This window comes from Sardina pilchardus, chromosome 13, assembly GCF_963854185.1.
Source record: "Sardina pilchardus chromosome 13, fSarPil1.1, whole genome shotgun sequence".
NCBI lineage: Eukaryota > Metazoa > Chordata > Actinopteri > Clupeiformes > Clupeidae > Sardina > Sardina pilchardus.
Window position 1 is genome coordinate 12,302,500 of NC_085006.1, and position 16,177 is coordinate 12,318,676.

The window sequence follows — 16,177 nt, forward strand, 5'->3', positions numbered from 1 at the left end:
TACTGGCCTACTAAATGCAACCGTAGGAGCCCCTCTGGCCGATTGGAACCGATTGGAACTCGGCATCCCTTGCTCCTCCCTTACGTGTTACGTCATGTTCCTAGCGGAGTAGATTTTGTAGATTCTGTATATTTTTCTATGCTCAAATAAACGTTATGTCTGAATAACAGTTTTATGTTACTTTACTTTTCGTCTTCGGATAATAATCTAAACTTTATATACAAGGACAAGTTTGCTCATAATCTTCGCCTTCGCTTATGCTGTGGTGAAGAAGCGAGGTGTAACGTTAATGTTAGCTATTTTGCTAGCTAGTATCCGTTAGCTAGCGGTACCCAGCTAGCAGAAGTTATATGTTTTTAAACGTGGAAAATGTCGATAGAACTAAGCAGAAATCCAAGAGTGTGGCTGATCTGATGATATATAAGCGACGGGGAAGCAACGGTTCTCGAAGATCATCGAACCCTTGTTTGAAAAGGAAATATCTAGAATACCACCAACAGCATCGCTAGCGAAAAACAATAACGTTACGAATCCTGAATCCTTTTCATCCACCACTGGGGAAAGCAAGGGGCAAGAATCTAAATAAAGGCCTAACAGCTAGCAAAGGGTGGACTAGCTTGGTGACCAGAGCCTCTCGGCAGACCGAAGGTAGGCGCAGCAGCCAGGATCGGTGAGCCCCGACGTCACCCCAGGTTTGTTTAGCATTTAAACATCATTATCTTTAAATGCTTTATAACTGGCCATGTTAGTTAATGTTGCTTTAAACTCCTGTTCTAATATATTTCGCGCTCATTCCTGGATTTACGGGGTAACAGCTGGCGAGATGTCTGTATTGTCATAACAAATGCTAGACTTAGCAACGATTTGTTTTAGATCTAACGTTAGCTAACATTAACAAGCTGTTCAATCAGTGATTAATGAAACTAACTGTTTAATTGGAAATGGAACATTTACCACTGGTCGCGTATGATATTTCCAAATTCCTAAAGTATCGTTACTCATCTGCTGGTAGCAATCTGACGGTTGTGTTATTTGTTTAAGGAGATGGCTAACTAGGTTAAGTGTAGCTAGCCAGGAAACATTGGCTACCTTGACTAGCTATTCGTCATTGTATGCAAATTAGAAACCGGTGTTTACTTATGACTTTCTAGACATTGATTAAACAGTAACTATAACAAAGTTATTGTGTGGATTTTTGTTAAATGGCTTGTTTGCTGTCTTTTCGGGTGGCTACGGTTGCTGGTTGCTCTGTTATTTTTTTTGCCTCTGTCTAGTCTTCAGCTGATGGCTAACCTTAGCGAGCTAACCAAGCCCGCAAGCTTTCGTGGCACACACCGGCTAGCGACGCCGACTGCCTGTCTAAAACAAAGCTTGTTGTAACATTGTCTTGAGTAACATCTGATATTAGAATAAAACACCAGTATTGGAATAAACAACCCCTCTTTACTCTTGGTGATGATTGAAACCACCATGTAATGAGCATATTGTGTTTCACAAGTCTCAACAAGACATTTGGCTAGCTAGCTGGCGATTACTAGCTAACATTGGTCAGCTAGCTGCTAGTCAGTTTGCAGCCAGATGAAAATGTAACGTTTGTTCTTAACATTCGTATGTGTCAGCTCAGTGTTATCAGTTTTGTTCATACATCTGCTATTTTAAGTAATACTATAGTTTTGTCATTATAGCGTGCCAATTAGATGGGCGTTTAGTTGCCCCCTACGAAGGCATTTGATAAACTTGCCCTGTTACCCGATGACAGCAGGATTCAAGACTCAGTTATTGCAATGTCTGCTATGAAGTTTAAAACGAATATTTGTTTCGAAATCCGGTTCAATTAACTCTACAATTTCGTATTACAGAAACCTTTAACTAGGGAGTTGCATGAGGAGAATTTGTTCATTACATTTATTGTAAACGCAAGTACACAGAGGAAATGTACAAGAAGCTTTCAAGCCTATGTTTGTTAAATATCATGAACTGAAAAAAATAATTGCAATGATTGATCATTGCTTAGTCTTTCTGTTAGGTCATGTATTTATTGGTTCTTTAACATATTCGTGAATGTGTTCATTCTCCTATATTTATTAGGTCATGTTTTACCATTTAGCATATTTGAAGTGAATATTTAGAGTTTTCATAGGTGAAAAAGATGCTTATTTGTGGCAGACTTGCTGCATAAGGGGATGTTTCTTGAGTGTGGAAGGGTAATAGTGCAGCTTGACATGATAATAATCTGCTTTCTCATTGATCCTCACATCAGAATCTGAAGTCTTCCAAAATGTGGTAGAGATTCCAGCAGACAATCACTGGCTTGAGTTGGTCTGGGATGGCTTTGACACAGTTGCGCTTTTTTGTTCGTTGTCTGGTGTTGTGTGGTTTGGAACAACATTTTTCAAACCACTTCATAGGAGCTGTCACAATATTGTGCTTACTTTCCTTGCATAGATACCTATAGCTACTACGTTAAACTGCCTTGAACACACATACGTGCTCATACAGTCAAAGTGATGTGGTGTGCATGCACCAGTAGTTGCCACAGAGTTTCATCAGACACTTTGAGGAATAGTGAGTCAAACCAGTAGCTTACACCTTGCTGGTGTAATCTTAATAGGTGTAGAATGCTGGTGTTTGCAGTAAGGCGCTCTGCGCTAGTGGTGGGATGAAGCTGATTATCTGAGCACAGCATTATGATAAGCTGACCTGAATAAAAGAGATGTGTCTCAGCATAGTGCCCTCCATGCCTCTCTCCACAGCCCTGTAGGGCTTCTTTAATGATGCAACCATCAGTAAATATTATCACTGTGTATGCTGCAAATAAGCAAAGCAAAGCAAAGAACATAACCCCAAGCTCAGTAGCTATGCATGGCTTACTTAAAGAATAATCATTAATCCTCTGTGATTGTCAACTTTTAGATCCAGTGTTTTCTCTTTTTCTTTGCCTTTGACTCCTGAAGGCTTTTTTTTTTTTCCATCATATTGTTAAACTTAAAGTGAATTTTAAGTTGACTTGTAGAGACACTTGGATCTCTCACTCCAACCAAATGGACTAAAAGTGGTTTGCTCTACTTCTGTGTGTCTCCCTCCTCTCCTACAGCTGGGCCCTCGTTCCAGCCTGAACCATGTGAGGGGCATATCCAGCTGCCCAGAGAGGACCCCTCTCCCTCCCCCGAAGACGAGAGCTCCATAGACAGGCGTGATCCCACAGGAGGCTCGCCCGACGGACCCCAGCGACCGAGTGAAAGAGACTCTTTCCCCTCACCCCCCTTTCCTCCCCCCCCTCAATCTCCCCTCTCCCAAACACGGAGCCCTAACCCTCTCCAGGCCCTCGCGCACACCCTCACGTGCGGTATTGCTCGCCATTCCTCGCCAGCGTTGTGTTCCCGTGAGAGGGACCAGTCATGATGTTCCGTGACCAGGTGAGTGCCAGAGGTGCAGACGTGTGTGTCTGCTACTTGTCCTCACCAGTCCACATTAACACTGAGCTCAGGTTCAGATCATGTCAGGGCACCTTCTTGGAAGGAAGATCAACCAACCCTTGTTTTACACTCTTTCAGAGACAACTATGCACTATTGTAGACATTATTATGCTAGCTGATAATGGTAGTCTTCTAGAGCATGCTATAGCAATAACTGCAGTGGGAGCAATACATTGACTACAATAGAAATGGATGCATTGAGATACAGGGATGTTCCATATAGTAGACATCCACAACAGACAACCTATATTTGGATTCTGTACAAGTAATTTGTAGCAGGATGTGCGTTGTCTACAATGACAATTTGCAGTGCAGCTAACAGTCATTAACTCTTAAGTGCTCCGTCACTTTCTAGCAGTAGAGTAATAGGTTTTAGTAATAGTACGTCTTTTGGTGCCATTGCTGACGGCTGTGTGGTGCGCAGGTGGGCATCCTGACGGACTGGTTCAAAGCGTGGAATGAGTGCGAGCAGACGGTGGCGCTGCTGTCGCTGCTGAAGCGCGTCTCGCGCACCCAGGCTCGCTTCCTGCACATCTGCCTGGAGCACTGGCTGGCCGACTGCACCGAGATCCACGTGCTGGAAGCTGAGGCCAACAATGCAGGTTCGACACACGCACACACACACACACACACACGTGCAGAAATATATTTATTTGGACATTCTCCCTATGTTAGTGTTCCACTATTGAAGAAGGCTTTGATCTGTAAATTGTAATCAGTATAACTGTAAGGTTGTTGTTTAAACTGGCCATGGCAACGGTTTAGATCATTAGATAAACAGAGGAATTTTTAATGTTCGTATAGACATTATTTCTACTTCCTTTATCCTATGTCTATATGACTCTTTTGTCTCTCTCCTCTCGCTCTCCTCTTCCCCTTCCCTTCTGTATATTTTCTCTTTCCTCCTGCTTTTCCCTTCCTCCTCTTCCTCCTCTTACTCCTCTGGTGCAGCCATTGTCAGCCAGTGGCAGCAGGAGCCCAAGGAGAAGGCCGTGTCGCTGCTGCTCTCGCACCTGCCGCTGCTGCAGCCGCGCAACAGCGAGGCCAAGTGCGAGTACATGAAGCTGCTGCAGAAGGTGCTGAGCCACACCATCGAGAGCAGCCTGTTCGTGGAGGAGAGCCGGCAGCTGCTCTCCTACGCGCTCATCCACCCGGCCACCACGCTGGACGACCGCACCTCGCTGGCCATGTGGCTCAACCACCTGGAGGAGCACCTGTCGGCGCGGCCGCCCCCGCCGCCTCCGCCGCTGTCGCTGTCGTCGCAGCACGGCGGGCACCACTACGGGCACCTGCGCCAGGGTTCCGACGAGTGGGCGTGCCCGCCCGAGGTGCAGGAGGCGGCCCACGCCTGGCACGAGCAGCAGCAGGCGCCCTCCTCGTCCTCGTGCAGCTCGCCGGCCGGACAGAACGGACACCTGCCGTTCCACAGCCCCGGCGGTCTGCCCTCGCCCATCAACAGTGCCGGTCAGTGGGTCACTGGGGAGAGAAATGAGCCATGGGTCTAAACCTGTTTATGAGATTATTTTTATGCTTCAGTTTACAGATTTCTGATAAAAAAGATGGTGTGTAATTTGGGTCAAAGACTGGCCTTTTGATTGTAATTATTATACCATAAGGGTCTTAGACATGAGCATCATTTCAGTACAGTCAGTGATCATCTTATTAATGTAAAGCATCTGTAACACAAGCACATGAAACATAAAGCTGCCCAAGCAATCCATTTTGATTTTTGTTTGTTCATCCTCCACCCTAAAAAAATGCTGTCCATTAATAGCCTTGGCGTCTAGTGTTGCTAAGTTGAGTGAGAGGCTCACGGTGGTATTGAGACATGTCCGAATCAAATATTTTTATAAAATGCTTGCTTCTAAGACACTTTCATTTTGCCAAATTTTGAAGGCAACGCAGATGTGTTCATGCCTCATGCTGCAACATCCAAAAATCTATCTAATTGTGATCTGAAAGATGCAGTCAAATGTTACATTATTCTGCTTTCTGGTATCCTGACAACACCTTGATGTGCTAAGGCAAGTGACTTGTTAGATAGCTGAGGGCAGCAGGTAACTGGCTTCCATTTTTGACAGACCCTAGATGTGCACAATAATTTGTATATTCGCGTGTTCGCACATTACATGTTAATCTGAACATTCACCCTACTCAATTTACTCCATTTTGGCACTCCCCAAATGTGCCATGGATGGCGTAGTCACTGAGATGACGTAGCATCTCCCCTGTCCAATCAGATATTGATAAATACTTGGACCAGACCTGAATGAGAACTGCTCTGTTGTATAACCCCCATGGTCACCCCTAGTGAGATGTTTTGAAGCTGACGACCAGCTGTTCACCCGGGTCACAGTGGTTCTTGTGGTCCTTCCAGGCATGCCGACCCAGCTCCAGCCCAGCCCGCTGAAGCGCTCCATGTCCCTGATCCCCAGCGGTCCGGTCTGCGGCTCCGAGTGGCTGAGCCCCTCGGACGAGCTGCAGGGCCAGGGGCTACAGGGGGGCCGCCAGGCCACGTCGGGCCCCGACCACGCGCCCCTCTCCCCCCAGAGCAGCGTGGCCTCCTCTGGCAGCGAGCAGACCGAGGAGCAGGGCTCCGCGCGCAACACCTTCCAGGAGGACGGCAGCGGCATGAAAGGTCAGGCCCGTAGCAACTCAGGAAATTCACTAGTTCACAATCGCAAACTTATTTGGATTTTTATATTAATAGTAAGACAAAAATTAAAACATCTTGTATAGTATTGCTTTACATTTTCACTTGAGACAGCTTGTTTAATTTAGCAATATGTCTGACCAAGTCATCACAGGCTTTATTTCACTTGTCACTCAAAAGTTGCTGTAACACATAGCAAGCCTATGGATATGCACAGACATATGCATCTCTATACACTCCACTCAGTGCCTGTTGCCTCTCTCACAGACGTGCCCACGTGGCTGAAGAGCCTGCGACTCCACAAGTACGCCTCTCTATTCTCTCAGATGACCTACGAGGAGATGATGACCCTCTCCGAGCATCATCTGGAGTCTCAGGTGGGCAGGAGTCACACACACACGTGCAGACGCACACACACAGATTAAGGCCTCATTAACCTCAGCTGTATGGCTCTAGTCATGCATAAAATAATGAACTGAAGCCTAAGGCTTTTATCCTAATTCTTAATTCTTGCTTTGGTATCCGTTAAGTAGACATCTAAACAAAGTTTAGGTTGGATTGTGAAAGAAAGCCTTTTAACATGTTAAATGACCTGCTTGTATGTGCATGCTTGTAATATGAAATGCTTGTGATGGTGTTGGTATGTAAAAACAATGCATTTGTAACGTATTTTTTTTATTAAACTGGGGTGGCACATGTGTTTACCCAGCAGAACGTGACCAAAGGAGCACGGCACAAGATTGCCCTGAGCATCCAGAAACTTCGTGAGAGGCAAAGTGTCTTGAAATCTTTGGAAAAGGTGACCTTTTGAGCCTGACTCTTCAGCCATAATATGGGTTTCATGTTGGGAAGAGGGAATTGAATGTCTACGGTGTGCTGAATGTAAATCCATTTTCCTGACATTCCCAGGACATCCTGGAGGGAGGCAACGTGCGGAACGCGCTCCAGGAGCTGCAGCAGATCATCATCACGCCCATCAAACTTTACGCGCTGCTCAGCGCCCGGGAGTTGGATCCGTTGGCCGCGCCCACCAAGGGCGTGGAGGACAAGGACGGCCCGGCCGAGGGCTTCCAGTCCAACAGCCCCTCCACCTGTGACGGCGAGTCCTCCACCGCGCCCATCGGAGACGGAGATATTGCAGGCCAGTTCACCCGCGTCATGGGCAAAGGTGAGTCACACAAGCAACACGCACCGCTGCATCGCCGATCTCAAGAGAACGTTGTTCTGAACTCCCATTTCGGGGTTTTGAAAACTTTGTAGTGGTGACTTGAGCCAGAAGGACGCAACACAACTGACATCCTGCACATGGTGCTTCTGCTTATGCAGCTGCCGTGCTCAATAATGCGAATCAAGACAAATGTTGGAATTAATGAAGGTGCATTCATAAATAAAAAAGGCTATTGGTGTTGATGTGTTTTCTGCGTTGATGTAGTCGATTACGATGAGGCTTCGTGACAGCCGTAGTATGTCTACGTAATGGTGTGTTCTACTTTTGCGTTCCTGTTAACTCGCTGCCTGAGGTTAGACACTTAACTCCATATTTGGGTCTTAATTACTTTCCATTCAGAGTTCATTCATCTCTCTCTTCACACATATCTTGGTAACCAACATTAATTGTGAATGTTGGCTTATGGATTGTGTAGTTTTAGATAAAAGAAAGAATGGCAACTTGATATCTTTGAATTTGGGAAGGGTGTTGGCTTGTTATTTTGGGATGGTTGATTAAAGAGTACCCATCCCTGTAGCATGTCTGCCTGCACTAACACGGGGGTGTTTTTGTGTGTTTGCTGCATCAGTGTGCACCCAGCTGCTAGTGTCCAGACCGGACGAGGAAAACATCAGCTGTTACCTTCAGCTCATTGAAAAGTGCTTGGCCCACGAGGTGAGTAGCATGTCTGTGGACCCCATCATCGCCTGGCTTCTGTTTCTTTTAAGATATTGCTTCATGTGGATTCTTGTAAAACACCCTCTTATCTGTTTATTTGTATTTATTTATTTATTTTTTAATTATGTAAGTGTTTCTGATCTGTAAATCTGAGCAACATTTAATTGTCCAGTACTATACCAATAACGGCTTTCTTTTCTATTCTACGTTAATATTTAAAAATAGTTGAAGTGTTTGGCTGGTGAAGCTGGGTGGGTGGTCCAGGGGCTGCTGTGATGGTGAGGGTGATAGTGAGTAGTGGGGATTGGGGAAGTAAGGTGCGCGTGTCTTGTGTTCGCCGCAGGCTTTCACGGAGACGCAGAAGAAGAGGCTGGCCTCCTGGAAGCAGCAGGTGCTCAAGCTGCTGCGCCTCTTCCCCAGGAAAGCCATGATGGACATGCCCATGTACCGCCAGAAAGGGTGAGTGAGAGAGAGACACACACCCCAATACAGCGCACACACACACACACACACACACAGACATGAGTCATTTCGGGTCAGGTTTTCTGTTTTATCTCGTCTGTTTTTGTCTCTTGTCTGATTTCTGTCTCTATCTGTTCTGTTCTGTTTATATTTTTCACCCTAATTCTGTCTAATGTTTGGCTGAACCTGTACTGTGCCATATGCAATTTTCTCTCAGCCCTTCACTTCTGTTTCTTTATCTCTATCTCTAACCATTCAGCCTTTCTTCTTCTGTCTCTTATCTGTTATCATCTCTTTTATTAATGTAATATGTGTCTTCCGGCTCTTATCTGTAATCATCTGTCACACTCTCAGATGTTTAAAAGCGAGATTGTGTAAAGTGTATGTGTGCCTGTGTATTGATTGGCCTCTCTCGCTCTCTTTGTGGCACAGCTGGGCGTACGGCTCCAACTCACTCCCCACAGCTGGCTCTGTGAGTGTGGGCTTGAGCCGGCGGGGGCAGAGGCAGTTTCAGATGCCCCCACGGGGGATGCCGCCAGGCCGCATGGGCATCATGAGTCCGGGGGGCATGGGAGGCACCTCGCCCCGACACACCCTCACCAACCCGGCGCTGCCTGGCCAGGGCCGACAGGTGGGTCCCCCCCCCCCCCCCCACACACACACACACTTACTTACCCTCACCATCCCAAATCAAGGGCAACATGTGGACAGTGGACACACAAGCTCACACACACACATTCTGGTGAAGAGCAGAAGTTCATTTGCTAAGGCTTACAGGCTCACTGAAATATGTATGCTTATTATAAAATATGCACAGGACGGTACGCTCAATCAGATCAGCAGCGCCACTCTCAACTGATCAAATTAGGAGCTAAAGGGAGGCTGTGGGGTGTTTGGGACCTACTGATGCTTCCCTCTGGTGTGTGTGTGGTCCCCTCCAGTAACAAGTGCTCTCTGTCCACAGAGCCTGTGGTTTGCCAACCCGGGAGGCAGCAACAGCATGCCCAGCCAGAGCCGCAGCTCTGTCCAGAGGACCCACTCGCTGCCCGTGCACACTTCCCCTCAGACCATGCTCCTCTTCCAGCAGCAAGGTAACCACACCAGGGAGGGACGGAGGGAGGGAGGCATGGGTGGATTGACTTGATATATTGATTTGATTAATTAATTTGATTGATCTGTGTCAGGGGGCATCCCCCTCCCCCCTCACTACCAATCAAATATACCCCCAGTATAAGTTGGGCATGAAGACTATATAGTATGTGTGTAGCGAGTCCATGCTGTTTGTGTGTGTGTGTGTGTACTATAAATGTCAGTTCTGGATTCAGGGTATATTGGAGAAGTGTTGTTTGAACCCATGTTTGAGGTGTGGTGTTATGGGGTGGGGCAATTGAGGGCATTTCCCAGTGTTGTGTTAATATTGTTTCTTCACATCCTTTTATCCGTGTCCCAGAATGCCAAGTACCGGGCACAGACCTGGAGATCAACCCCACGCTGGAATCTCTTTGCCTCAGTATGACGGAGCATGCCTTAGGGGGTAAGGCTGCAACACCACACACTGATGCGCGCGCACACACACACACACACACACACACACACACACACGCACACATATGCGTACACACACAATCGAGGCTTGTAGGCTGATGTCACCCAAATCACTTGATGCATAGATAAACAATGGATCAGGTGTAGAGAGAGAGAGGACTATGCAATCAGGATGTTTTACTCTCATAAAGGAAGTCCTTTTTGAGCTACTGTTGGCCTAAAGGCGCATTCACATTAGACCATTTGGTCTGGAGCCGAGTTCGTTTCGACCGGTGGTTCGATGAGTTTCCGGTGACCAGGGTCTACTAGAAAACTGTGGTCTGGGGTATGGTTCGCTAGAACTCCGGTGCAGTTTGAATGCTATCCGTTCCAAAACCAGGAAATGTGATATTGGTAAATAGAAACTAGTGTTTATGACAAATGGGCTTAGGTCCGCAAACAAAAATGTAATGGTACCAGCTTGGTCAGGGCTTGGGGGGAGTAATTGCACTCGGGTATGATCCAGTTAAACTGACCCAAAGTGTCTTCACACTGCCCAGACAATGCCCAATAAACCCCAAGACTCTGAAGTTGGCAGTTGTGTGGTCCTAGGAATGTATAGGAAACCAACTGACAGTTCCACACTGCCTAGACAGTAACTGAAATGAATGCCCCAGTAAGTGCCAACCCAACTGTTGGCACCTACTGGGCCAGTGTGCATTAGCACCTTAAAGGAACACTTCACCGTTTTTCATATTAAACTATGTTACTCCCTTAACTAAGACGAGTTGATACATACCTCTCACGATTCAATGCGTGCACTCTGGCTCTGGCTCGCGGCGCTACTTTGATAGCACTTAGCTAGCCCAGTTCATTCATTAGGATCCAAACAGAGATGAAACGACCAAAGGGACCAAACACCTACATATTTTCCCTATTAAAATACAGTTACACGAGTAGTCACACGTCCAAGTATGGTGTGTCCAAGTATGTCCAAGTATGAAAAAAGTGTTCCTTTAAGAGATCTATGTTATTTTTTAATATTATTTTCTGTGAGCTGAATATTCTCATTGATTCGTTCTCCCTCTGTCTTCCCCCAATTCACAGATGGAATGGACAGAACATCAACAATATGAAAACCTAAAAAAGAAACCGGCAAAACAAGACAAAAAAAATGGCAACAGTTACACTTTGTACCTGAATCATGAGTGGTCCAGCACATATGTACATGCTTAAAAAAACAAAAAAAAGAGAGGTGCAAGGAAAAGGAAGAAAACAGTCACTACAAAAAAATGACAAAAAACTAACTGTGTATATGTTATCTGATATTTTTCTACTTTATTATACTTAACTAAGTTTATTATAAGTGGAATACAAATGACTATTATATTACAGGAGAGAGTGTGAGTTAGAGGAGGCGGAGGGTGGTGTAGGTAGTAATTGCATCAGCTCAGTTTCTTCTGCTGGAACGTGACCTTCAGATTAGAAAAGGTCAATGTGCCCCCCTACCCCTTGGCTCTGCGAGGAAAGAGAGTGATTGGTGCTGTCTTAAAGGGGGATTTCGCTCTGCATTCGTTTATTTTCCCTCCTCGCTTTTCCTCCCTGTTAAACGTGCAAAATGGGAGGCGGGTCAGTTTTGTATAACCCCGTTATGCACCTCAAGCTCCTCAGAGGTGTGTGTGTGTGTGTGTGTACACACACACACTTACACTTGCAGAAAACATAACATTTTTATCACACACAAACACACTAGAGTGCAATCCTTTAGTATAGTACAAAGCTCTTAGTCCTAATATTACACACACACACACACACACACACACACAAACATGATGAGTCCCAGGCATGCTAGTCCATGTCCTCACTCTCACCGCCCCTTAAAGTTGGCTCTTGTACGCACACATGAATAACGTCCTTAACGTTATTCTGACCCCCTCAGTTCCTCAACACCTCAACACATGTAACTCTAAGGGCCGCCTTTGGCACAAACAGGACCAATCGGGGGCCCACTATTTATATAACCACACGTTCACTTCAGATCCCCAAGGCAGTCAGTCACACTTCAGCTGAAGCCTGCCTGCCTGCCTGCCTGCCTGGGTAGCTGCATCCTCCAGTGTGTGTCGGTATTTAGTGCTTGCACAACACAAGTGATGAGGAATCTTCCACAGGAGCCGAGGGCGCTCCAAGGCCCCCCCCCCCCCCCCCAAGCTCTTGCCTGAAGCTGGTTGTTTGTGGACCTCCCATCGTCCAGCGTCTGTCTGGGGACTGGAGCACTGTACGCCTCTGGGAGTCACTCTGGCCTGCATGAACCCCACCCCCACCCCCACCCCCCATCCTCCTACCATAGGGTGAGGCCAGAGAGGTGTGGACTTATGGGAGATATTGTTTTTTTGTTGTTGATGATGTTGTTATGGGACAGGGTGACTTGTGTTTTTTGTACTTTCTTTTTTTCTTCTTTTGTTTTCAGAGCTGGACTCATAGTTTGATGTTTTGGAATGAAATATCAAAGCATGTTCACATTGGGTTTTTTTTCCCCTTTTATTTTAATTTTGTTTTGTCGCGATCCTTCAAACCTCATCTCATGCGAGAAAGATAGATAAAGCAAAGAAACACGACCTAAATTCCTATCAGTCTCACATCCTCTATCTGCTCCCCACCTCCACCCGTCTCGAGGCCTCCTTCAGGTCCCCTCTCCCAGTCACCAGACACGCCAGTTTTAGGAGATTTGATGAATCACGTCATATGAAGGTGGTCCTGTACACCCATTGTATTGCTTTCCTCCACATCCTCACATCCAGGTGCAGTCTTAAGCAAGCCATTTCGCTGGACCATGTAAGAGTGGAGGTGCTTGTATAGTACTTATTTGGTCTTAATTATTATTATTATTATTATTATTATTATTATTATTATATTATTTGTTTTGTTTGTTTTTTTCTTTTGGATCCCTCCTTCATTCCCCCTTTGTCAGGGAAGAAAAAAGAAAAACAGGGTTTCCATATTTCCTCAGAGGGCCTTGGCTGGTCTGTTTATCTAGTAAAACTTTGTTATTTACCAAACACACCCCATCTGCGCTCATTTGTTCATCTTTCATGGAAGGCGTGTGTGCGTGTGCTTGTGTGTGTGTGTGAGTGTGCGTGCGTGTGTGTGTGTGTGTGTGTCATACAAATTGTCATCTAGCAGAAGTGCATGTTAGGATTTAACATTATACATTTCCATTAAAAATGCACATACACACGTACAATAACACACAGCTTATGCCTCTGATTTGTCTGAAGAAAAATACATATTAGGCCAACAAGAGATATCCATACAGCCATATAGTATGAGTGAACCTATAATTATTATATTTACATCCCAAGGGAAGTTTAATCGTTACGCGTGAGACACTTCACAGTCCATAGTTGGATATTGGAAATAGACCATTCACCGTTCACATTTTTTTTTTCTTTCCTTAATACTTAATTTACAGTTTTTTCCCCCATATTTCCTCAGCAGAAGTCTTTGTTTCCCTTTTTTCATGTTGACTAATATACCTAAAAGGCCAAGTCCCTTCGGTCTGGTGAGCGGTACATTACTTTCTGGGTTTTGACATTGATTCAGAATGTAGACTCAAAATGCTTTGTATAAAACAGGGCTGGTTAAAACACAAGAGGGTGTATTTAGAAGTTATAGAGGACTCGATGCAGCTAAGCCAAGGATAACAAATACATAATTGTTTGCAGGGAGTAACAACTTGTAAGGCATATATTTACAAATATGTGCAAAACTATTACTCTTTTGAGGGAAAACACTAGCCATTCGCTAGCCATACATCAACTCAGCACCAACTATCAGCCTATGTGTGGCATAGCATTTTTGCCTCATTTCATAGACCGTGTGTACTGTGAAACCATTCCACCCCCTCCACTCTTCAAAGCAGGTATCCCACTTCCTCTTCTTGTAAATGAAGCAGGCAACAACAATGGTAATAATAATAATAAAAACGGGGGGATAGACATGACATGTGCCACATGCATGAATGCTGTTGCCTCTGCTACCATCAGCTTGAAGCTCACTCAGGGACACAGGGTCACTTTCATCCCAACCAGTCCCCAGTCACAAGCCCTACCGCCACTATTCCCCACTGCAACAATTCCCCTTCAGTCGCCCCCAGTGGACAACATTCTGTAGCTTTTATGCAATGCTACAAGAGTACAACCCCATCCTAACGCAAACAACCAATGGTATTCAAGTGGGTACATTTACTTTCAAAGACCAGCCTCTCTGCATGGACCAATTAGATGAGGATGATATTGATGAAGAGTTGTGTGTTTGATTGCATGTAAGCTTGTGTGGGCAGCTAGCACATTGTTAAATCTAGGAGTTGCTTTCTTTTCTTCTTGTGGTGTGTATGTGTGGGGTCGAGGTCAGGGTTGGGGCGCACTTTCAAGTGTAAAGGTCACAACTCCCCAAGGTGAATATGGATCTGATACGACGGAAGTGAGGATAATTTGATAATGTGCTATGTTGGTGGACTTGCTGACTACACAGACCAGCATAGTGAGCAGAGTGACCCTCACAGACACTGTTCCACCCCATTCAGCGCACTCACATACCACTCATTTTTCATGTTATTGTTGGGATGTCCTGTCATTGCTGCACGCTAGCGCTTTGACTGTGAACTGCCAGTCGACCAGCCGTGTTTAGTGTGAAGCTTATTCTCTTAAGAGACATTTAATTTGAGCGATTGGAGTGATAGTGGGAGAAAGGAGCACATTCTTGCCTTTACCATGTTTATTTCCATCAGTTTGTTGAGTTTTTTTTTTTTTTTTTTAACGTACATTGCTTGCTCAGTGAAATAGAAACAGGAATTTCAGTCTTAAGTTGGTTTTCACATCTGGTCATGATTATCCATGAATTCACCATTTCTTAAAATCTTAAAATCTGAGTCACAGTGGTCAATACCAGCATGAAGCTTACGGTTTTAGCGTTCCAAAGAGTTTGTAAGAGTTGTGCCCACACCAAAGTGGATCAGGGTTAAGGAGGCAACAGAGATGTGGCAATGTGTATTTAAGGTGTGCAAAATCACCTTTTTCTTGTTGCGTTTTCCTGTTATTTGTTCTTTTTGTGTAAACGAAGGGTGACTTCATGTTTTTAGTCTTCACTATTTGTATTTGTTGTTGCATGCAAATTTGAGGAACCAAGGCAAAAAAGTAACAAGGCTGTGCCTTTTCTTTTTTATACAATTTCAGTTCCTCTTAATGGAATCTGGTGCATTCATAGATTAACAAAGGTTTGATTAACCAGGATGGGTTTGCCATGAGGCATTGCTGTGTTGTGATCATAGCTCACTGATGGAGGACATGGACAGTCTCTCCTCTTATTACAGTGGCTGTGGTACAGTGTTGTTTTTTTGGGGGAATATAGCCAAGGTAGCTGAAAAATCCCCAGGCATAATATGCCTTAAATAAAACAGGAAGCAGGTCATTCTTCCCCACAATCCTCAATACACGTGTAGCATTTTTTGGGGGGACTCCAGAGTGAAAGGGTTGAGATTAGAAATATATTCATAGGGTGCACTGCTGCTAGACAAAGGCAGGAGGAGAGGGTGAGCAAAGATGGTGGACTCATCCCCAGTGGCTTTTGGGATTGCCTCTGATTCCATTCCGTGGCCTGCATGAGGAGCCTGGCCAGTGACTTCTGGAGCTGGAGCTGGCTGTTCTCTGTTCCGCGGCTCAGATAGACCATTACTGTGATTTGTTGTCAGAGAAGTGAAGAGTGATGCATCAGCCAGTCTGCTTGCTTTCGTTTCCAGAAGCGTAATGGTTCTTTTATTCTATGCCAAGACTGATGGACGTTTTTTTGTTTACCTCTTTTTTTGTGAACTACAATAGTAACTGGAGTAGACACATGATCACTATACTTGCATTGCCGAGAATGGAAATTAAATGTTTTTCTGTTTTCTGTTTTTGATGATAATGTTGTTGTTATCACTGCTTTGAATGTTAGGGAGTGGAATGGTCCAGAGACTTGTTACTATGTTGACTGTCTTTCTTTTCCCATTTTTTTTTCATTCTTGCCATGCTACACACATGATGGATGAAGTCAGATTGATATTAAAACTGTTAATGTTTTGCAAAGTGAATGTAGCCTTCGGTGGTTATTATATTTCCTTAGCCATTGTGATTGCTTTATTTG

The 16,177-nt window shown here is 45.0% G+C and overlaps 1 protein-coding gene across 2 annotated transcripts; it reads left to right on the top strand.

Annotated features, from left to right (window-relative positions):
* The first annotated feature begins 109 nt into the window (after nt 1–109).
* LOC134100040 (protein Smaug homolog 2) lies at nt 110–16,124 on the top strand. Of its 2 annotated transcripts, none has more exons than XM_062553087.1 (14): nt 110–692; nt 3,095–3,416; nt 3,901–4,078; nt 4,428–4,940; nt 5,854–6,114; nt 6,397–6,506; nt 6,839–6,928; nt 7,039–7,297; nt 7,926–8,011; nt 8,358–8,473; nt 8,909–9,107; nt 9,441–9,567; nt 9,927–10,010; nt 11,108–16,124. In XM_062553087.1, exons 2-14 carry the CDS (start codon nt 3,399–3,401, stop codon nt 11,134–11,136), a joined length of 2,070 nt encoding a protein of 689 aa, XP_062409071.1. In that variant the 5' UTR covers nt 110–692; nt 3,095–3,398; the 3' UTR covers nt 11,137–16,124. The 2 variants fall into 2 exon arrangements, with proteins under 2 accessions (XP_062409071.1, XP_062409072.1); XM_062553088.1 differs by having other exon boundaries at nt 6,842–6,928.
* The last annotated feature ends 53 nt before the right edge of the window (nt 16,125–16,177 follow it).

Coding starts and splice junctions, on each gene's coding strand:
- LOC134100040 (XM_062553087.1), top strand. Junction 7,298..7,925: donor CACCCGCGTCATGGGCAAAG/GTGAGTCACACA, acceptor TTGCTGCATCAG/TGTGCACCCAGCTGCTAGTG. Junction 9,568..9,926: donor GCTCCTCTTCCAGCAGCAAG/GTAACCACACCA, acceptor TCCGTGTCCCAG/AATGCCAAGTACCGGGCACA.